Genomic DNA, 23,201 nt, shown 5'->3' on the forward strand with positions numbered 1-23,201 from the left:
TTTTAAGCTGACTTTTTCATTCTCCTCTTTCACTTTCATCAAGAAGCACTTTAGTGCTTCCATGTCTTAGCTATTATAAATAGTACACCACTTTTTCAGTCTCTGTGTATGTTACTTCACTGGGAGTATTATTGTGTGAGTTTTTTTTCCCTCCTTTATGGGGTCGCACAGAGTCAGATACGACTGAAGCGACTTAGCAGCAGCAGCAGAGTTGTATATGCATGGTCTTCCAGCATAACCACCTACTGCATGGCCAAGTAGCGTTAAGTAACCTGGTTACTCTAGCATTCAGCCCTTCTGATTGTAAGGTCACATGCCTGTAATTATTATTGAATTGGCAGTAACTCCTGTGCTACCGATTTCACCAAATGATCTTTATAAGCATCCAAACTTGATATTGAATTAGGTTGTTTCAAGGTATTGTGTCTCCCCGCAACAGTACACTATAATTCAAAGGAATTGGAGTCTTTGAGTTGTGTCTCATTTCTGAGGGACAGGGATTTTGATAGGAGAGAGGGCACCTCTCCTTTTATTTAAATACATGGTGTATGTCTATCTGCCAGTCAGATTCCTTGTGTTTTGTATGTCCAATCTCATTTAATTCTTCCAACACCCTTAACGAGATAGGGCTTTTTATCCCCATTTTACTAAGAAGGAAACAGATTATCAGAGAGGTCAAATAACTTACCCAAGAACATATGGCTACAAAATGCCAGGCTCGTCTGGCTCTAGAATACATGTTTTCTTAGTTACACCACACACTAGCACAAAAGTCCAGAAGATTCTTTTTTCAGATGGGAAAAACAGGGTACCACATCACAGCCTCTTACTTAGCCATTCTATAATTAAAAAGTGGGTTTTTTTTTTTTTACTGAATTTTATATATTTTTCTCTCTACTTGACTTTGAAGTATAATGGATTTTGATTATTCCCTGTCCATTGAGTTCATTAGTAATGATTTTGAAGTGCAAATGATGCAATAAATCCTTTTTCAAGACCAAGGTCTTTCTCCCAAGATTTTCTGTTTGTGACTAACATCACTGATGCCAATTCTAATGTTATCCCATGGAATTTGGAGTTTCCTTTTGAGTGTAAATGCGAATGGTGTAGAATGGCTGTGAATAGCACAGCTGAGTTCAGTGTTATTTCTGTTTGTGTTTATTAAATTCCCTGCCTGTTCAAAATGTGTACGGACTGAAGAGCCAAAACTGAAGTTTGGATTCCTAAATGTCCTAGCCAATCTCCGAATAATTATCCAATGCAGATGATGCATGACCAATAAACAACATTTCATCATGTGTTTACACGTGTTAGGAAGAAAGGCTTTAGGTGGCCAAAAAAAAATAGCAGAAGTTTTGGGTTGTTGGTTTTTTTTTTTCCTCCCATTGCTCTCCTGACTCATGTTGAAAGGCTTTTGTTTCTAATCAAAGCAACAAACGGTAAGGTCATTTCCTTGCGATTATATGGCAGCGGAAGGCGTCGGGGTTTTTAGGTCCCTACTTCCACCAGCTTGTATTTGGAGAAAACACACACACAAGTGCTTAATACATGTGTCCTTTGTTCTGCCCGTTCTCTCCAGTCCCTTTAAATGAGCCGAGATCATGGTTCAGAGGTAAGAATAATTTCTCTTCTAATCTTTTGATTGCGGACAGCGTAATGGTGCTTCTTGAGCTCTTTCTGGAGGGCAGATTTTAATATTTTACAGGAGAGAATTAACTTAAGTACTAATATTTCAGAACCCGACTTTCAGAAAAGGAAACTCCAAGAAATGTTTGTCTTCACTCTTTTCAAAGAGTTATTCCTTCCCCCAAAGACCTGGATCTGCTCCAGTGTGATAGCACTGTGAAAATCATCCTTAACATTCATCTTTTGGAGGGTTTTCCTGTCATTGTGTTGAATGTTATCTCTGCCCCTTAAAGGTCCTAAAAGGCTGATTTCTTGTTTTCAATTTCAGAACTTTGGTAATTGTTGAAGTGTATAATTCCACCTCACTGCTCCCCACAACCCCACCCCAAAACCATTCTCTTTTTTTCTTTTTTTTTAATTGTAAAGAGTTGAGCTGTTATACGGATGTGGAAAGGACAGAGCAAGGGCAGGAACGGTGTCAGTAAGCAGCATGGAAATGCTTTGAGATTTGCTGTTGTTAATCATCTCAGCACAGTGTGTTGGGAGCCATCTCTATTTCTGTGAGCATTTGGCAGGAGAGATCCTGTGGGGGACTAGAACTCATTAGTAGCTTTTCTAAAAGGACCTTTTATCATACATCCCTGTCTTGCCTTGAAACAGCAGCAGAAAAATGGAATTCCATCCCTCAGTCTAGTTTATGAAGATTTCATGCAATCAGAATTCAGCAGTTCAAGGTAGAGACCTCAGCAATGCCATTTTCGGGGATGGCTATCAATTAATTCATAAAACCTTTATGATTTGTCAAAGGAAGTCCTACATCCTAATTAAAGGGAAGCCTTTTTTTTTCTTTCCTCCTGTGGATTGTGGCTATGGTAAGCTCATCAAATCTAATTCTGTGCATCCATTTTTTTTTTTTTTCCCCCTCATGGGTAGAAGTTGAAAGGGAGGAGGGGAGGAAAATCTGGGTAGACTTTAGAAAACAAAGGAAATTGTCTCATCCAGGAGGCTGCAAAGCTCTTGGCTATAAGAGGAAGTCTGTGGAGGAAGTGGGTAGGATTGGGTAGAGAGACAAACGTCAAGGAAATAAATGTATCACAATAGCGGCTGGGATCCTATCCCCTTGTCATAATCCAGCACAGTAGTGTGGCCTTAGAAATCAATCAACTGTCTCTAAATCAGTCCTATCTAAAACTATTTAATGATCTGAAAGAGTAGAAAGGAATGTAACGTATCCAAAATGCAGTCCTATTGCCTGGATTCTATTATGGTGACATAGACTCATGTGAGATGATCCTGCTATTAAGAATCAGGACATAAAACCTGCCTAGAAGTAAGACCATCTTGTCATGCAGCCCTTTCGGGAATCAGGAACTACATCTCTTAGCAGAGAAACTAAAATATTCCCAGAAACACCAAATTCCACTCCAGGGCACATTCTCTGTGTTCCAGTGCACCGTTTATTTGGTCATTCATTTGGAGTACACAGAAAACTGTACTGATGACTATTGGAATGGAGGTTATTACGGTCGAGTACCCCACCCCCACCACACCCTCGCCATGGAGAGAGGGCTCAGTAACAATGGGAAGGGCGGGAGTTTGGGCGGTGGACAAATCCTAGTTGAGTAGGATTGTTAGATGTATTTACGCTGTGGACTATTTGAACTGGAAGAAAGTCACTTTATCCAGTCCCCTCATGCTCTTACTGAGTAGTTGGAAATCCAGAGTAGTGGAGGAATGCTCCTAAGATCTCCTGTTGCATTAGGAGCAGGACACAGTCCCGGAGGCCCTCTCTCCAGAGCCCTGGTTTTATTCTGTGTCCACCACACTGCTGTTTCTAGGACCAGCTGGTTGCTTTGTCTGACTTCCAGTATCTCTGCATTTCATGCAGCGTGAGTTTCTTCTCATGCACTTATTTCTGTCCTGGAATAGAGAGGTGAGAGCTGCATCCCAAATGAGACTCTGCTTCTTATTATGGGCTGCTTCCAGCTGCTTCCAACTGCTGGCAGAAACCAATGAACAGGTACATGAAGGACCCCAAGAAAAGAAGCAGCAGTCTTGTCACTAGTCATAACAAGCTGCAGTACTAGATAAAAACGTACTAAAAGACTTTCTCTTTGCTTTGAAAATATTGTCCGAGCCTGAATATATTAGTTAGCTCTTAGTAGATGCGTGTCGCAAGATCATAATTCAAGAATGAGACACATTGTTTGTCCCTGATCTGGATTCCATGAAGCTCCAGTTGAGACTTCCTCTTGCTTAATGTTGGAAAACTATGAAAATTTTTAAATGAAAAACTTTTTCTAAACTGGAAAGATAAAGCTGAGTACAGGTAAAATATGCAGTAATACATGTTAGTGTAATCTGACAAGGCTAGTCAAACAGTGTATCATTCCAATAAAAGCAGCAAGAGCAAAGGATGATGTTGGGCTCATTCTCTGTTTATTTTAGATGCTTTCTTTTTTTCCCTTAAAACAAGCCTTTTTAGGTGGTGCTGTAAAGTATATGTTCACTTCTGCCCTGTCTTGGTTTATTTCCTCTTTTGGTTTTCTTCTGTCCTTGCAAGTTAGAGTGAACAAGTCAGCAGAGTTTATATTTGTTGTTTCAAGATTTTACTGTATCCCACCCTTTCTGTTAGACATGTTTTATATTCAGGTTTTGCAGTCAGGAATGAGATTAGTCCAGAAGCTGACCTTCCACAGCAGGAAATCTTTATCTAAAGAGCACTGTGAGAGAGAGTACTGGATTCCAGGTCTAGGACTGCCTCTGACTGCTGAGCTCTGAGGTCTTGGTGAGCTGACTTTTTCCCATCCAGTCCAGCCCTCCGAACCCACATTCATGGGTGAAGGCATTAGTGTAGTGCCAAGACCCCTTTTCAGCTTCGAAATTCTCTAACTTTAATCATATGAAATAACTACAGATTCTTTTTTTTTTGTATTTATTTATTTGGCTGTGTCGGGTCTTAGCTGCAACCTGAGGGATTTTCAGTCTTCATTATGGCATGCAGGATCTTTAGCGGCATTTAAACTCTTAGCTGTGTCATGTGGGACCTACTTCCCTAACCAGGGATCAAACCCTGGCTCCCTGCATTGGGAGTATGGAGTCTTAGCCACTGAATCACCAGGGAAGTCCCCTAGATTCCTTACAGACCAGTTGCATCTGTCTCTCCCTTTCTGCTGGCCATCATCTCCCTCTCCTCATTCCTCTCTTGCTCTCCTCTTCCTTTTTCTCTCCCTTCTTCCTTCCTTTCCACTGATATTTTCCTTTTCATAAAAAGAGATGCTGAGCATGGACTATAATGACTCAGAAGCCTGTTGAGCCAGGGGCAGTCCATGAGTAGGAGTGATGGGAGGACAGCAAAGTTGAAAATGGAGAAATTTCCCAGGCTGCAGACTGAAATCATAAGTGGAGGTGTTATCTAGGAAGAAATCTGGACCTTGTGGGTCATGGATACATTTCTTGTGTTGAAATTTGACACTGCTCCTTAGATTCCAAATTCCTTAGAAGTCAACACTTATTTTCTGGGGGTGTCCTGCACCAACAGCCTGCCAGACTCAGGTTTACAAAGGTGAATGAGATGCAGTGACTATATGAAGCCCCAACCAGTGGAGGGAGTGCAAATTGGAATTCTTCAGGGACTCTTGGTAAGTCTTCCAAGTTTGCCTTTTAGTTCATTTACTGCTCACTCCTGGGGAGTAGAAAAGCTGTTGATATAACATGGCTGTGAGTAGTAGAATTTAATTATGATTTTGAGGTCAAAAGATTCAACCAACAGCTGTTTTTAGGTAGAAATTGAAACATGTCAGTTACAGCAAACAGTGACACCCTAAAGCATTCAGGAGTCCACTGGTAAAGGTTCTGTTTTTGGTAGGGTGTATCCATATGAAACAGGAACAGGAAGTGGCAGGAGTCTTAGCACATGAATCCTGCATGGCCACTTATGAACTGAGTAACCTTTCTGGTGTCGTGACAGACATAATTACAGTTATCTTACTAGGTTGTTGAGAGGATTAGAGCTGGCCTTTGTCACTCAAGACATACATAGTAACTGGCAGTTGCTATTATTAGGTAATATTATTATACATCTATCCCAAGTACAGGGCTTCTCAGGTGGCACTAGTGGTAAAGAACCCACCTGCCAATGCAGGAGACGCCAGGGATGCAGGTTCAATCCCTGAGTTGGGAAGATCCCCTGGAGAAGGGCATGGCAACCCACTCCAGTATTATTGCCTGGGAAATACCATGGACAGAGGAGTCTGGGGGGCTACAGTCCATAGGGTCGCACAGAGCTGGACAGACTGAAGTGACTTAGCACACAGCATGCATCTCAAGTACAGCGAATAAAGACAAGGGTGCCATGAAGATATGGAAACATCACCAGAAGACTGAGTGTACAAACTAATGAATGGATAATTTTTTTCAGGGCCCTTAATGTTCATGATAGCATAAGTGTGAATCAGTTATTCATTATCCCACCTCTTGTCCTCATCAGAATATCCATCAGCCTTCTGTCCTCTTGGACACACGAGATCACTTGACCTTGCAGACATTTGTCTGGATTTCACTGGGCATAGCTTCACAAATAAGTAATGAATTACCATATGTCCATTGCAAACTTGCGTCTTGGGCCTGACTGAGGTCGAGTGTTCATCATTTTAAAAGACCTAGTTCTAAACCATTTTAAGGACATGAACCCAGATTTAAATCTGACAAAAGTTATAGAAACTCTTCCTGGAAAAGATTCTCACACACAGGTTTTGCTTATGCTTCGGAGGTTTGTTTGCAAACCCCTCTACCCACATTAATAGACTTGTAAGAAGTCCTGTATCCCAGCAGGGGAAATGGTATAAATGTATGTGTCTCTCAGAGAAATGGTGAGGAACAAGTTGGCCTCTATGTGTGATACCTGAGAAAAGAGTTTTTTTGGAGAACTCTTCAGCACTTAACCTTGTTCAAGCCCACTAGAAGTGTGTGATCCGGGAATTGTCGTGGACTCCATACAAGGTATTTAGAACCTAAGGGCAAGTCCTTCCACCTGCAGAGGAGGCTCTGCAGCTGTTTATACCACATCTCTGAGAGGAGTCGCACCTCTACCAATAACTGGAGTGTGGAGGAGGCAGGCACCCTCTTGGTATTTGGCCTTGTGTTAAGAGTAAGGTCACTCGAGTGGGACTTGTAAGTAATTGTTCTGTTCACCATTAGAGCAGTCACCTGGCTTTAGGGATTCATCTGAAAATCTGCAGAGATTACACAGTAAGCACTATATTTGAGTTGCAATGCTAGGAACTTGTTCGTAGTAACCATGCACATCCCTAAGTGCTCACCTGAAGTGCAAGCGCCCCTCTTTTTTAAAACAAGTACTGGGTTCCAACATACCACAGATCTTAATTTTACATTATCCTTTCTTCCTTCTTTTTAAAAGAAGCTACTCATCAACTAGTGGTGGCTTTTAAATATTTTATGTGAGACAAGAAGACTCTGTTGTGCTCTCAGTTTTTAAAAAATGAATAAGCAACTCCATTTTTTCATCCAACAGACATTTATTGAGCAGCTGCTTCTACACGGTGCCAGCTATAAGCTCAGGTCCAGTGATTAAGAAGACAGATAGGGTCCCTGGAGGTGGATATTATACAACAAAGTACATCATTCTTTAATTACAATTGTGAGAAATGCTACAAAAGAGAAGTATAGAGAGCTGAAAGAACACAACACACACTCATAGTAAGAGTTATGGAGCCCACGGCTATTCCAGACACCCTGTGTATCAGCTTATTCAAACCTCATAGCAAGGCACTAGTACTGTTTCCATTACTCAGATCAGGAAACAGAACACAGAGATGAGGTCGTTTGCCCACATGGTGCCCCTAGCAAAACATCGAAGCCAGGATTTGAACCCTGGGTGAGCTGACTTCAGAGTCTTTACTCATAACCACTACACAATGGCTTCTATGAGCAATGAATGTTAAATCTGTGTTTTTAAGAACAAATTGGTTTAGCCAGTCACTTTCCAAACCTTCTCATGCTTTGAGGTGTGAATGAGATCATACAGAGGGAGAACAGGAAGAGGACCAGAGTGGCTGGAGCCAGAGATTTAGGGGGAAAGGAGTACAAGACCAGGGAGGGTGGACAGGGAGCGAGCAGTGCAGGATTAGGTGGTCTGCAGGAGTGATGGGAGCTTTCTTCTGATTGAATCAGGTCAGCTCTGAAGCTAGACCCCCTTGGTCAAGGAGACGCTCGTGGGAACCTTCCACTCCTGTGAGATGAAACCATGGAGGGGAATTCTCCTGATCTGACTAGACTGTTTCAGATCTGTTTACCTTCTTGGGTATACAAAGCATCCTACTTGAGGATGTTTTGTCTGTGTCATCAGCCTGTCCCATTGATGTGTTTTCCAGACCTAGATGTTTTCTGCCTTTTCTGGGGCCTGCAGGACGTTTTTCTTAGTGGTCCATGTAGTCACACCACGCCTGTGGCAGGTTCAATAGTCACCATCATTCATCATGGCTAACACAGAATGGCAGGTGCTGTGTGGGGTTCTTTCCACCCGTTCTTGTGTTTTATCCTGAGCTCCATGAGGTAGATAGTGTTACTGTCCATATTTTTCAAATTTAAAAAAACTCATTTACAGGGGTTAAATGAATTGTCTAGGGTCCCACCAGCTAATTGTTGGAGTCAAGTCTTGCATCCAGGGTTGCCTAATGCTGAAGTCCGTGCTTAACCCTGAGTATCTCACTTCCTATTTTACAGATGCAAAAATTGTCCCAAGTTCATGACAGAACTGATTCTAAAACTAAAAAGTGAAAGTTGAGTCGCTCAGTTGTGTCCAACTCTTTGTGACCCCACGGACTATAGCCCACCACACTCCTCTGTCCATGGGATTTTCCAGACAAGAGTACTGGAGTGGGTTGCCATTTCCTTCTCCATCTAAAACTGATACTTTACACAAAGTTTCATTTTCTAGGCCGACATTACATTTCATAGGAAAAAGAAAGGGAACTGAATAGAGTTCACTGTGGACCTTCACCATGACCTGAAGTAGCCTTGTAAACGTGTTATAGATTTACCAGCCAACGGAGATATGTTACCAGCCCATCAGCTGAACTGGTAACAAAGGTAGAAATAGAGGGATCTAAAAAGAGTGGGGGATCTGTATCTGGATATTAACCGGTAACAGTTTGGAAGAGATAATTAAAACAGAATCGTTTTAGTATTTATTATAAGAAAGTGATAGTCACTGTGGAATTCCCAGATGACTCAGTGGTAAATAATCCATCTGTCAATGCAGGAGACTCAGGAGATGCAGGTTCAATCCCTGGGTCAGGAAGACCCCCTGGAGAAGGAAATGTCAACCCACTCCAGTATTCTTGCCTGGGAAATCCCATGGACATAGGAGCCTGGTGGACTATAGTCCAGGGGATCGCAGAATCAGACAGGACTTAGAGACTGAACAGCACCATGTGCCAAGCACTGCACTTTATGTTTATTCATTCATTTAATCCTCATGGTAAGCTGATAAACTTAGTCATATGTATATGTCCATTTTATAGGTGAGGACCAATGAAGCACTCTTCTCGTTCTTTCTGTCTTTCTTTGATTTTTGTCATCCACCTCCAGCCTCATCTCATAGTATTTGGCTGGTGGGTTCTTTACCACTGAGCCACCAGGGAAGCCCCTGTAGAAATTCCTTCGTTTTTATTAGTGAAAAGTGTGTTTGTAAGGTGTGTGCTCTGCTAAGCATTTTATGTATATTATCTTATGTAGTCTTTACAGCTCTTGGCAGGGGGTGCTATTGTTATTTCCTCTTTCAGACCAGGAAACCAAGGCTCAAAGTGAAGTCAAATACCTGTATAAGACCACACAGATGCTACCGAGGAGAGCTGGGGTTTAAACTCAAGTCTTACTCACTTCAGAGTCTATGGTCTTGAGCATCACACTTCTTAAATAATACACTATACTTTAAAAAGTAATAAGATGCTTCTTATGGCTTCCCAGGTGATGCTAGTGGTAAAGAAGCTGCCTGCCAATGCAGGAGACACAAGGGACTTAAGTTTGATCCCTGGTTTGTAAAGATCCCTGGAGAAGGACATGGCTACCCACTCTAGTATTCTTGCCTGGGGAAATCCCATGGACAGAGGAGCCTGGCAGGCTACAGTCTATAGCATCACAAAGAGTCAGACAGGACTGAAGCGACCTAACACACACATCCATGGGATGCTACAATGCAACTACTCAGAGAAGGTAAGTGGCTTGCCGGAAGTGTCCAGCTAGTTCGAGACAGAGCCAGGGTCAGGCATCACGCCCACTGGTCTTCCTCGGGGTTGCTCCCAGCCACTACCCTGCACTAGCCAAGTGGGCAGCTCCACCCTGCTTAACCCCTCTTACTAAAGCAAATGTGATTAGAAAAGTACTAGAAATTCTGGAAGGTAATGACTTCCCACTGAGTTTGCATAACCCAACATCCAGGCCACTCTTAGCAGAGACACCCATCCTTTTTTAAATGACCACACCCCCCTCCCTTCAGAAATGCCGCTCTAGGAGAGCGCATCTAAGAAACAGGGCTGAGGCAGGGCCACCAGGGGAAATACTTGGTTTGCCTTGGTTACAGCCCCAAATGTTGGGTGAGATTTCCTTTCACAAGACTCACCCGTTCTGCTGGGGGCAGAGCGGAACTGAGATTATTTCAGAGCAGGAATAGAAGCAGGGGGAAACTTGCCAACCAAGCAGAATGGCACAGGCTTGGTTCTGCTTGTGATGAAAACCCTGGAAGCGTCTTTCACCAAGGCTTTAAGGTCACGGCGGTCTGCTTTAGCAGGAGAAGAGTTCCAGTGGTTTGATTGATTCCAGAAGGGTTGCAGCAACACAGCTGGTTGGGACCTGGCAGTTAAGAGGCAAAGGAGTCCCTCACTTGCCAATGAGACCTTAACAGTAGAAACGGGCAGAAAACCCAGAAGTGGATCAGGAGCTGAAAATGAAGGGAAATTCATTCATTCCACACATACTTACTTTGCCCTACAGTGGTCTTGGTATTGGCTTAGGGGCTAGGAAAGCAGCAGTAAGTGAAGCTTACATTCCAGTACTGAAATAACAGGAAAAGCAAATGACACTGAGCATTTGATATGAGCATCCTAGTCCTGGGTCGAGAGAACCTCAGCAATGAGCTAGCCCACTGGGGATTTGTCAGATATAATAATAAAGTATAACTGGCACTGTTTATGTCCACCTCTTTTCACTAAGCTCTTCTTTATGTCAGTAGCTATTATTGGTCCCATTTTAGAGATGTAATAAATAAGTCCTAAGAAAGTTGAATCAGCTGAGCTTTGAACAGAGTTATGCCTGGACTGAAAACCTCTGTTCTTTCACCTTTGTCACGAGTCTCTCAGTGGTCTCAGCATCCTGACCCAGAGCTCTGAGCAATGTCCTCCCCCCAGGTCCCCTTCTCCCATTGAACTTCTCCAGTGGTATGTTGGTAAATGTTTAACAACCAGCTTTCTGGGGACAAGGGTTCTTGTTTAGTCGCTGAGTTGTATCTGATCCTTTTGCAACCCTATGGACTGTAGGGCACCAGGTTCCTCTGTGTATGAGATTTTCCAAACGAGAATACTGGAGTGGGTTGCCATTTCCTCCTCCAGGGAATCTTTCTGACCCAGATATCAAACCTGCCTCTCCTGTATTGGCAGGTAGATTCTTTACCACTGAGCCATCAGTGAAGCCCAAGCTACCAGGTAGCATTTGCCAATTTCCAATAATATTCTCACCTTGACTGACTTCATGTCATCAAGGTTAACAACACTGAGTTGGGAAAAGATGAGCATTAGGCATCACTAAACAGAATTGCTGCCATACTGATTCACTAGATGTTAATAACCTCAAGAACAAAGAGAATAGTAAAAGGGAGTAAAAGATGTAAGTTGATCTAGCTTAATTTTTAATATTGGTTACACTTAAAAACCAGCTAGAAAACGGGACAGTAGATGCTCATGAGCTGTTAGGGGATGGCTCCCTCAGAGGATTCTTTCCCCTCATTGTGTTTCCTGGTGCTCACCCAGAAGTCTTCTTGGGCTCCTGTTATGAATTTCTCTCATCTCTCTGACCTGTGGCCTTCCAGTTTTGGGTTTGCTCTGTTTTAATCTTTGAATCCAATGTTAGCCTCAAAAAAAGACTGAATCCTCTTTGAAAGCACAACCAGCATTAGATTACATTAAAGTTTCATCACTGAATATTAGAAGTATCTAGGTTGAGGGGAATGGTTTGTTCTGTGATGGTAAAATGAGTCCTGGATGTTAAGAATTTTTCTATATTGTCCAAAATGAATTGACTTTTCTGTTTTCACTACTTGATAATGCTTTGCTAAATCCCCTACTCAAATAGACATTTCTATCAACCAAGATAGGATTCTGGATCTAGTAGAATCCATTTGTATTATTAATATAATAATTATAAACTTCCTAAGGATCTATTTTATCCTCTACTTACACTTGGACCCAAAGAACCAAGAGATTTTGAAAAGCATAAATCAGAGACATTCTAACAAGGCCAATGAAAAAATTGAAACGTGAAAATTCTGACAATAAGTATGTCTTCTAAAATTAGTGTAAAGTTGATTTAGGTTTTCTGATTAATTTTTGTTTATTCTTAGGTTTGTATGGCAATGTATGTAATCTGTTTGCTCTGCGGATGGCTTATATCGAGTCCAGATTTCCAAATGTGCCTTACTGAATAAACAGTACTGAGAGTATCTTTCAGTTACAAGTACAGCAGTTTATTTTTAAAATCTCTCCACCCGAGCTGTGCCTGTCTTTAAGTTTTTTGAAAGACGCAGTACTTTCACTCCTTCCTACAGGCTGTTTTTCACGGGAAAAGAGAAAACTGACAGTTGGCAAAGCAAAAAGTTTCCAAACCACAGGGTGTCTGCTACTTGCATGATCACTGAAGCTAAAATTTCCAATTTCTACCCAGCGACCAGAGAACTTCTTTTCTGGTCAACCTGAAAGGCAGACAGGAACGAAAATCCCCCTTGGCCCGGGCAGTCTTCTCAGCTTTTCTTGGTTCCACTTTGTGACTTTTCCTGTTTACAGTATCTGTACCCTCCCATTTTTTTTCTTTTCTTTTTTGACTCATTTATACTGTACCGTGATGTCTAAAAATACAGTCTAACAACTGGTTTTAAGTAAAGAGGATGTTTCTTTCTGGGGGAAAAAAAAAAAAAGCAGACATATCCTCCATGGTTTCCTGAAAATAAACATTTGACAGTGTCTCATCAGAGTTTCTAATTGGAAAATGATGCAGAGTCTGAATATATATATATAGACAACCCTGTTTTCACGGCAGCTGCTTCCATGAAGAAGCTTCTGTGAAGACAGGTCACCTATTTTCCCCCTTTTCCTTTGATGAGCTCCTTCTTGAACTTGGCTCAGCCCCTTATTACCTGGGACCCTTTGGCACTTCGTAACTATCTACTTCACAGGATGGTTGTGAGAATTTGGTGGACAAAATGTATGTCAAAGCACAAGACATGAACAATACAATCAACATGTATTGATTTCCATTTTGTGTTGTTGAAAACAAGAGTAGCTAGCCCCAGACACGGTTTGGTGGCAGTCAGATAAGGAGTAAGAGTTTGCAAGAGTTTCCCCAGCTTTGGCCACATGCTTGTACTTGTGCTCAGTTGCTCAGTCGTGTCCGACTCTTTGCAACCCTGTGGACTGTAGCCTGCCAGCCTTCTCTGTCCGCTGGATTTTCCAGGCAAGAGTACTAGAGTGGGTTGTCATTTCTTCCTCCAGGGGATCTTCCCGACCCAGGGAGAGAACCTGCTTCTCTTGCGTCTCCTGCGTTGGCAGGCAGATTCTTTACCACTGCACCATCTGGGGAGCCCATGTGGGAAACCCCTTTTGTGCACATAGGCAGGTACAAATGGTGATTTTGAGTTAATCTCTTGATTATCACTGAGAAATCAGAATGGAATTAATCCCCAGCTGTTGAGTTGCCTGCTCTCTCCAGGGTTTAACTGGTGGAGTTAAACTGTTCAATGCTAATGTGACAGTTTGACCTCTTAATAATCCAGGAGAACTTTTTTCTTGAGGAAAACAGTCACTTAACCAACTGAAAATAACCACTTACAGTTCACATAATAGTAGTCAGCAGCTTATAAATCATTTCCACTAATTCTAAGACTCACTGCACTAGAGTAAGGTCGGGAAAGCATGTCAGGCACTTCGCACAGATCCTAACGCATAATCTCTGCCTAATAAATTGAGTGAATGACTGGTGATACGACTACCTTCTGACCTTTGAAGTAAATTTTACAATAGGTTCAACCTGCATTAATACAAGAGACAAAGCTAAATGAGATTGATTCTTACCATTCCCGTTTTATAGGCATGTACACTGAGGTTGAGAGAGAGTCTGACTTTCAGGCCACACTCTTAGTTACATGACAGAACTGGGATACACACCCACGCCTCCCAATTCTAAAACCTGTGTACGCCTCATTGACACTAGGCTGGTTTCTCCTGATGGCCTTCAGCTCCAGGCTTAATAAGTTATCCCCTTCCCCCATCCCTCCCCATTTCTCTCTTTCTCTTTCTTTCTTTCAAACCTGCCCTTTCTTTTCACCTGTCTTATGAGATCAGGAGATAATCTGATAAGGGATTGTCTTTTATGAGAATATCCTCCCTGGGGAATGTCTGCTAAAGCTGACTGAGCTTGCTTGCCAGGTTGATGCTGGATCCACAGAAATAGCTTTTCTTGCTTGCTTTTCTCCAACCTCTGCCAGGCAGAAAGGGGCTAGCAGTTGAATGCTAACATCCAGAAAACAAGGTTATCCTTCCAATCTCTCCTGGGAGCCACCTGTCAAGAGCTGTGGTCCAATTTAACTTTTCTCCACTTGCTCAAGTTTTGTGCTTCCTGGGTAAGAAGTCAGCTTTGAAGCATGTTCTTTGCACATGCTCAGAACTTCACTGCATTGCCAACTGAGCTATTTCAGAGCCCTATTCTTATCTGAAAATATCTTGTTTCATTCTTTTTTCTTTTATCGTGGAGCATGGTTGATTAACAGTGTTGTGTTAGTTTCAGGTGTGCAGCAAAGTGATTCAGTTATACATGTATATGTATCTGTTCTTTTTCAAAGTCTTTTCCCATTCAGGTTATTATAAAATATTGAGCAGCATTCCCTGTGCTATACAGTAGGTCCTTGTTGGTTATCTGCTTTAAATATAGAAGTGTGTACATATCAATCCCAAACTTTCAATCTGTCTCTACTGCCCAACCCTTGTTCATTTTTTCTCCTTATCTTTAGAGCAGTTGTTCTCAATCAGGGACCATTTCATCCTCTGGGAGACACTTGTCAGGGTCAGAAGACATATGGTTGTCACGTGGAAGGAAGGAGTGCTGGCATCTAGTGGGTTGAGGCCAGGGAGGCTGCTAAAACTCCTACAGTGCATGGGGGTAGACCCCACAACAAAGAACTGTCCAGCCTCAAATGTCAATGGTGCCAGTGTTGAGAAATCACACTGTGAGACAAGCTTCAGAGACACTGTCCTGTGGATCTCATTTATGGGTGTCTTAGTACCCAGAATAGTGCTCGCATTTAGGAAGTGCTGAATATTGGTTGAGTGAATGAATGAACACATGCTCCAGAGTTTCTCCACCCTGAATCAACTGCACTGTGTGCTGGACTGCATTCTTAAGCCCAGAATAATGGAGTCAGGCCCAGGCAGCCACCTAACCCATGAATAATCATCCTGTGCCCAGAGTGCTCACATAAGTAGCACAGAACCGGCGGCACAAGAGGTGGGAGTTGACTCCATCCTGGTAGTCACTGAAAATCATTAACAAGCACAGAGAAGCCGTTTTGGCAACTGCAGGAGAGAGCCAAGGAATGCTGATTGCAAAAACTTTTTGCACCCCTCTGACCTTGCTTTCAGATAGTGGCTGGAACCAGGCAGCTGTAATTTGGTGGATGTAGATCAAGCTCTTCCAGAATAGTGTGATGCATGACAATCAAGATGATACGTAAAATGCCTCAGCCACATGTGATTTAATGTGTAAGACTAATAATTGTGGATGCTCAGTCATGTCCATGGAGAAGGCAATGGCACCCCACTCCAGTACTCTTGCCTGGAAAATCCCATGGACGGAGGAGTCTGGTAGGCTGCAGTCCATGGGGTCACTAAGAGTTGGACACAACTGAGCGACTTCACTTTCACTTTTCACTTTCATGCATTGGAGAAGGAAATGGCAACCCACTCCAGTGTTCTTGCCTGGAGAATCCCAGGGACGGGGGAGCCTGGTGGGCTGCCGTCTATGGGGTCGCACAGAGTCGGACACGACTGAAGCGACTTAGCAGCAGCAGCAATCATGTCCAACTCTTTGCGACCCCACTATAGCCTGCCAGGCTCCTCTGTCCATGGGATTCTTCAGGCAAGAATACTGGAGTGGGTTGCCGTTTCTCCTGGGTATTAACTTCCCAACCCGGAGACTGAACTCATGTCTCCTGCGCTCTTGCACTGGCAGGGGGGTTCTTTACCACTAGCGCCACAGCTCGTAACAGAAGTAATGTGACCCAACAGTGCAGGGCATGGACCATGGAGTCAGATGCCTGCATTGATGTCCTATTCCACCTTTTCCTGGGCTTCCCAGGGGCCTCAGTGGTAAAGAACCCACCTGCCAGTGCAGGAGCTGCAGGATAAACAGGTTCAATGCCCAGGTCAGGAAGATCCCCTGGAGGAGGAAGTGGCAACGCACTCCAGTGGGTTATTCTTGCCAGGATAATCCCACAGACATAGGAGCCTGGCGGGCTGCATACAGTCTGCGGGGTCGCAAAGAATTGGGCACGACTGAGCATAAGCGCGAGCCGCCTCTTCCTAGCTCTGTAACCCTGTGGACTGGGGTCCGTCAGTTACCTTCTCTGAGCCTCAGTTTTCTCACCGGAGTGATACAGGATTGGAATCTACCTCACAGTGTTGTTATGAGAGAATGTAAATGGCCCGCGTAAAGAAAAGAAAGCTCTCTGGAAAGAGCTGGCACACAGCAGCCATTACTTCTTAGTATTTTTCCTAAAGCAGATTATTCATCCTTGGTTAAGGGAATTCTCCCCCTCTTTTTCACTCCCCCAACCCCGGCCCGTTTTCCTTTCTTCCTCTGCTTCTTTTATGCCACCTGTGCTTCTTCCTTCCTCACTGTCTCTCCTTTGCCTGCTCTGGTCCCAGTGAACTGCAGGAGACTCCCAGGAGTCCTACTTTGATAGAACTCATGGTCCCAAGATCCTGCCCCAGGTCACACAGCATCTTGACCTGACATGAGTTACTCAACATCTCTGCCCTTCAGTTTTGCCACCTACAAAATCTCAACAGGAAAACTTCTCACTTCCGAGGGTTGTTTACAGCATGAAAAAAGACAGTACCCATGTGGAGCGCTTAGCGCTCGTGTGACACGTCCCGCATGCTTCCTCGAAGCTAAGAGAATGGGTGATTGATACTGAAAAAAGAAGTCCCCAGGGACTGCATGCTGGGAGGGCAGGCACCGTCTTGAAAGACCTTAAGGGAAATTGCAGCTGACTGGCATTGGAGACGTCTGTGTCAGTCTAGGCCATTCTCTGAACGAGAGTGTCAATAGCTCATATTCACTCAGCACCCAGAGACGGTATAAAGGGACCCTGTTCAGCTGAGGTTGACATCATGTGCGTGAAATCTAAAACTCCATCCACTCAATAGATCCTAAAGTAAGAACGTCCCAGATACGTCCCTTTTCCGTCTCTCCATTTCCTCCAAGATACCTCATCTCATGAGGAATTAATAGCACACCTTGTTCTCTGGGCAGAACGCTTGTTTTTGTTTTTTTTGTATGTGTTTGTCTGTCTGGTCAAGGCTTGGGAGGTGTTTTTGGAACGTCCTCAATTTGCATTATGCTCTACACGTTTAAATCATTTGTCAACCAATTTCATTGGTAACTGCATCTAGACCAGTTAAAGTGTTCCTTCCCTGAGCAGAGATTTATTGTCCACTTTCTAGCCATGTGCCGGGCACTGTTCCAGGCCTTGGGGATACAGTGGTGAACACATCAACCAGGGCCTCTCCCGTAGAATCGACATTCAGAGAAGAATAAACAAACAACAACAACAAAATAATTTCTTTTCTGGTATGTTCTCTGTCATAGCACCGCAATGTGGTGTAAGAGACAGTGTCCAGGCTTTACACTGAGGACAGGGAAGGCCTCTTGAAGATGGTGGCATTTGATTTAACATCTGAAAGATGCAAAAGCACCCAGTCATGCCATAATCTGGGGCAAGAGCATTCCAGACAGAGAGAACAGTGTATATACTGAGTCTCAAAGTAGGAACAAGCCTTCGTGCTGAGGAAGAAAAGAAGGTCAATGTGACTGGTGTGTCAAGTCAAGGCAGGTGGGTTGTAAATGAAGTTAGAGAGGGTGGGGGGTCAGGTTCCGTGGACAGTGTCAGTGAGGCAAGGAGCTGGATTCTCCCCTGCACTGCTGGAGGAGCCCTTGGGTATTTTTAAGCAGGGAGTGAAGGGAGATCACTCACAAAACCATAGGGAGACTGGACTCAAAAGAATGAATCCCGATTAGGTAGCCGATTTTACCCACATCTAGGTAAGAGATGGTGGTGGACTAAACTCTAGATCCATCACCCCACAACACATCTTGAGAAGTCATTTCAATGAGACAGGTCCTCTTTTGCTGAACTTTCAGTAAAGGTCAAAAGGAATGAGAGAGAGGAAATGAAGCTTGTTGCTTCCTTACCAAGGTTTTACATTTCCCTGTTCCAAAGAGCTACTAAAGCAAAACCAAAGTAGGCTGGGCTTCTGGCCTTTTATTTATTTATTTTGTAACTGATACTTCCTGTTGGCTTTCTAAGCTGCCCCCAGTCATTAGGAATGATCCCACCATGCCCTGTCTTGACTTGCCCTTAGGTTTGTTTGTTGGGGGGGGGGTGCGGTTGTTGTTGTTTCTGCTTGTTTCTGTTTTTCTGACTCTCCACTCTCATCTTCTAAATCAGATAGTGAGATTGGGATTTGGTAGGGGGAGGTTCTCGCAGACTTGAAGCCCACTACAGGCTGCACATCCAGGGCGCCCCAGGAAGCCAGCGGTCTGGCCTGTGGCCAGTTCTCACTTCCCTTCTGATCTTCCTCATTTACCACTGAGCAGATGGAGGTCTTTCCACCAGCACTCAGCACTTAGCCTCTGAGGACCTGCTCTATCAGCTGGGGAGCAAGCGCAGGGCAGCCACTGAGGTGGGAGTTTTAATCCAACATGCACGATTTTAACCTCCAAACTCCTGAGGTTGAAGGAGGGAAGGGGTGGTGGGAGGGATATCCAGTCTGGGTGAGTGTCAAGAGAAACTTTCCAAAGAGCTCGTTTTTGTTACATGTGTTTCTATTCCACGAGAAGCATTGCTGCTGTTAGCTGTCACTGTGTAGGGGTCAAATCTGAAACTGCTCCGGTGGTCCCCATGGGGCTCCAGGGTGATTTTGAATGTGTCAGTATAATCATTGTGACCCTAACAGCTCCCTTCACATATGACTCCTGTGGATGACATTAGAAGAGAAAGCTTCAGTGGGAGTCATATTTGAAAATAAAGAAGAAATGCTTAGGCTTTTTTCTTTTTGTGGTTACAATAGTTTTTTTAATTTTTTCTTTTTAAATCCATCTTTTGGGGGGAAAAGTACATTTGTGTAAGGTGGTGTTTAGCAGCTGAGTAACCTCATACTCCCCACGTGTGCTCTGTCTAGCCTGAAAGACAGCGACCTGAGTTTTATTACATAAGTTTCAGGTATACAACATAGTGTCTCAAGATTTTTCAAGGTTTTACTGCATTTAAAGTTATTATAAAACATTGGCTGTACTCCTTGTGCTGTATAATATATCCTTGTAACGTATTTATTTTATTCCTAGTAGTTTGTGCCTCTGAGTCCCCTACCCTGCCGCCCCACCTCTCCCCACTTTGTTCTCTATATCTGTGAGTCTGTTCCCTTTTTTATTATTATTATTCATTAATTGCGTTATTTTTTAGATTCCAGAGTCCTGTGTTTTAATCCTGGGGCTCATACTGACTCCCTGTGTGGTACTGTGCACATCTGTCCTTAATTTACCCACATTCCAAATAAGCAGTGGAGATTAGATCTCTTTTAAGAGTCTAAGTTCTATGATTCTAACTACTTGTAGTCAAATGATTCTGCCCTGGAACTGAGATGGTTTTTCATACCTACTTTACAATGCATTGTTTTCTCTTTTCTACCCACTTATCTCCTCTCCTGAAAATGTGCTGCGTGGGAAGGCTTTCCTACAATTTGTCACTTTATAGCGTAGGGAGTACCTTGTGGGTAGCTAAGTAGTTAAGAGCTTGGGCTTTGGGTTTGGGTCTAGTTCTGCTGTTTATGAATCCTGTTATTTATAATTGCCCTAGTAACCTCCTTCCCATGTGTTATTGGGAGATGAGATTACTGCCTTGTGTGAGTGTCATGAGGGTTGAATATGTTCATATGTGTAAAGTGCTTAGTGCAATGCCTGGAATGTACAAAGGGTTTGTTAGTGGTGGTGTTAGTGTGTTTATTAAAATGCTTAGCCCGGTGACAGGGACACAGAAGGACACAGAAACTAGCTGTCCTCTCTCTTTTATTTCTGCTCCATCAGCTCTGGAGAATGTTTCTACTGTGTGCTTTTTAAACTTCACCTGTCATTTATCTTCTTTAAAATGGGTTGATAACATTCTTCCTATTAAAAAGTTTTTTGTTTTAATGGAAGGATAAATGGATTACAGAAAAGTTTAGCTGTTTGCTTGCTAATTTTAAAGTGTGTGGGGACTATAATAATTGTGGTTCTCAGAAGCAGAATATTTTACTCTCAAGAGTGTCAGATTAAAAACTGTCAGGATGTTGCTTCTGTGGTTTGGAAAGACTGAGTAACTTTTTAAAGGTAATATAGATAGTAAGAGATAAAGTACAATTTTGAGCCCAAGTCTGGTTTAGAACAGTTATATAAGTTGCATCATTTCTCAGGCCTCAGTTTCCTGGTGCTTGAATGAGATTCCCCCTTCATAGGCTGTGTAGAGACTGAAATAGTAAATTTTTTTTCTTTAAAGAAGAAAACATGAATGGTTTTTTTTTATTCTGCAGCCTCTCCTATTTTTCTTTTGTGATCCCACGTAAACACATTGGTTCACATGTAGCTTGGATTTCAAATTTGTATCCCCCTAAACTCTCTTAGAAACCCTGTTACGCTGGAAGCTCTGAATTAGGACTACCTGACTTTGGGTCATTTATTTTGAGATACTTTATGTTAGTAAGGGTCCGGTGTCACACCGTTGCCCCGTGCACGCCAGGCCCTTCTTGGACGTTTGGTTGTGTCTCTTCCCTCGCATCGGGTGTACTTGAATGTGGTTTGTGTGTTCCCGTAACTGGACTCCCAGGAACCTGGCACATAATACACATGTGTGAACCAGAGACCACAAACGCCGTCTTCAGAGGGGGCTGCTCAGCCTCACCCTGTAGCTGTGAAGGAAATCCATCCCACAGTTTCTGGATCTTACCATCTAAAATTTTATTAAGTGGCATATCCTAATTTCTAGTGTCATCAACTGAAATTTATTCATAAACATTGTTTTGACCAACAAAATACAGCCCCATCACCTCTCAACCTTTGATTTAAGTAAGTGACAAGGGCAGGTTTTTCTTTGTTTTTTCCCACCCTATTTATTTTGTTAATGTATAGTTTTTATACATTTACAATGTGTTAATTTCTGCTATACAGTAAAGTGATTCAGTTATACATATATTTACATTCTTTTAGAATATTCTTGCTAAAGAAAAGAATATTCTTTTCTAATATTCTTTTTAGAATATTATGGTTTCTTGTAGGATATTGAGTATAGTTCCCTGTGCTATACAGTAGTACCTTGGTGTTTATCCATTCTATATATAAGAGCTTACACCAGGCAGGTTTTTCTATTGTTACCGATGGTCAAATCAGCCCTTTGACCTCCCAGAGAAGCCGTCCTCCCACATAGGAAAGGGCTTAGGCCTGTGGGCTCAGATGTGACCGGGACTGGGACATGCCAGTGTGGGCATAAAACTGTAGCGGCATCTCCCCAGTTCGTCTGCACTGCCCTTCTCCATCTAGCTTGTGTGTGTGATCCTCACATCACATGGTGGGTATTTGTTAAGTCCTTTCCACTGCCCGCCAGCTGTTGTATTGTCTTTGATGAGAGCATCAGTAATTTGAGTAATTTTACCATATGAATGACATCATGTGGGGAGTCCATTCTCTGGCATCTGTAAAGAACTCACCTGCCAGTGCAGGTAGACCTAAGAAACACGGGTTCGATCTCTCGGTCAGCAAGATCCCCTGGAGGAGGGCATTGCAACCCACTCCAGTATTCTTGCCTGGAGAATCCCGTGGACAGGGGAGCCTGGGGGGCTACAGTCCATGAGGTCACACAGAGTCAGACACGACTGAAGCGACTTAGCTTCAGTATAGATCCTTGTGGTGTCTTGTGAACATGCTTTTAGTTGCAATAAGCAGCCTCCAACTCAAGGTAGCTTAAGAGACGGGCATAGGGGAAGTGGATTTATCAAAGGAATACAGGGATATTTTATGGAACTCAAGAACAAGGATTCTGGATAAACCACAATGGAAAAGAATATAATTAAGAATGTATGCATGTGAACTCCAGGAGTTGGTGATGGACTGGGAGGCCTGGCGTGCTGTGATTCATGGGGTCGCAAAGAGTCGGACACGACTGAGCGACTGATCTGATCTGGTCTGATGCATATGTATAACTGAGTCACTTTGCTGTACAGCAGAAATTAACTCAATATTGCAAATCAGCCATACTTCAATAAAGAAATAAATTTTTTTAAAAAAAGAATAAGGATTCACGCCAGTGGAATGGGCTAGACGTGACTGGAGAGACACTAGGAACTCTGACAGCAACTCTCAAGCTTCTCCTCAGGCTGTGTGATTTTCTCTTGCCTCCTTCCAGTTCCCTGTCTCCTTCGTTCTCCCTGCAGATGGTTTTCCTTTTTCTCTACATGCTGCAGATAGTGGCTGCCCCACAACCACCGTATTTTCATCCACTCAGACTCAGTTCCAGATTCCCTGGACTGAGGTTCTGATTGGCCCACCTTAGGTCAGCTGTCTTTCTCCTCATCCAATCAACTAAGGCTAAAGGGTTACAACCAAGTTGTACAAACATGGGCACCACTCCCTATGTCTATCATGAGATGGCCAGATACACCTAAAAAATATTTACTGTTAAATTCTCTGAGATAAAATAATGTATTGACAAAAGATACATTGACCTAAATCAAGGTGGATCCAAAGAAAAACTGAAAGGCGAAGAAGTGGTTTTGTTTTGTTTTTAATCCAGAAATAAATTCATTTGGGTTATGCAGCAACAGAGTACTTTGTAATATTTTATAAGTTTTGACATATTCCTTAATGGATTCATATTGTTTCCGTTGATCTTTTGAGTATTATTTTTTAATATTGTTCTCTGGGGCATGTGCTTTGGGTTTGCTTGCCGGTTTTAAAAAGAGATCAAATGAGTTAAACTGAAACATTGATTT

The 23,201-nt window shown here is 43.0% G+C and overlaps 1 protein-coding gene across 4 annotated transcripts in view; it reads left to right on the forward strand.

The window, feature by feature from the left end:
* FRMD4B (FERM domain containing 4B) overlaps positions 1-23,201 on the forward strand; it is a 358,795-nt gene that overhangs the window by 199,108 nt on the left and 136,486 nt on the right. Inside the window, exon 1 of one of the 4 annotated variants that reach the window (XM_070360590.1) lies at positions 1,522-1,612. The exons of the other annotated variants lie outside the window; for them this stretch is intronic. Coding sequence (XP_070216691.1) covers positions 1,589-1,612 — 24 coding nt within the window. The 5' untranslated portion in view covers positions 1,522-1,588. Of the gene's footprint in view, positions 1-1,521; positions 1,613-23,201 lie in introns of those variants that run through there. 4 annotated transcript variants of the gene reach the window in all.

The sequence above is a fragment of the Bos mutus genome, chromosome 22 (genome assembly GCF_027580195.1).
Source record: "Bos mutus isolate GX-2022 chromosome 22, NWIPB_WYAK_1.1, whole genome shotgun sequence".
Taxonomy (NCBI): Eukaryota; Metazoa; Chordata; class Mammalia; order Artiodactyla; family Bovidae; genus Bos; species Bos mutus.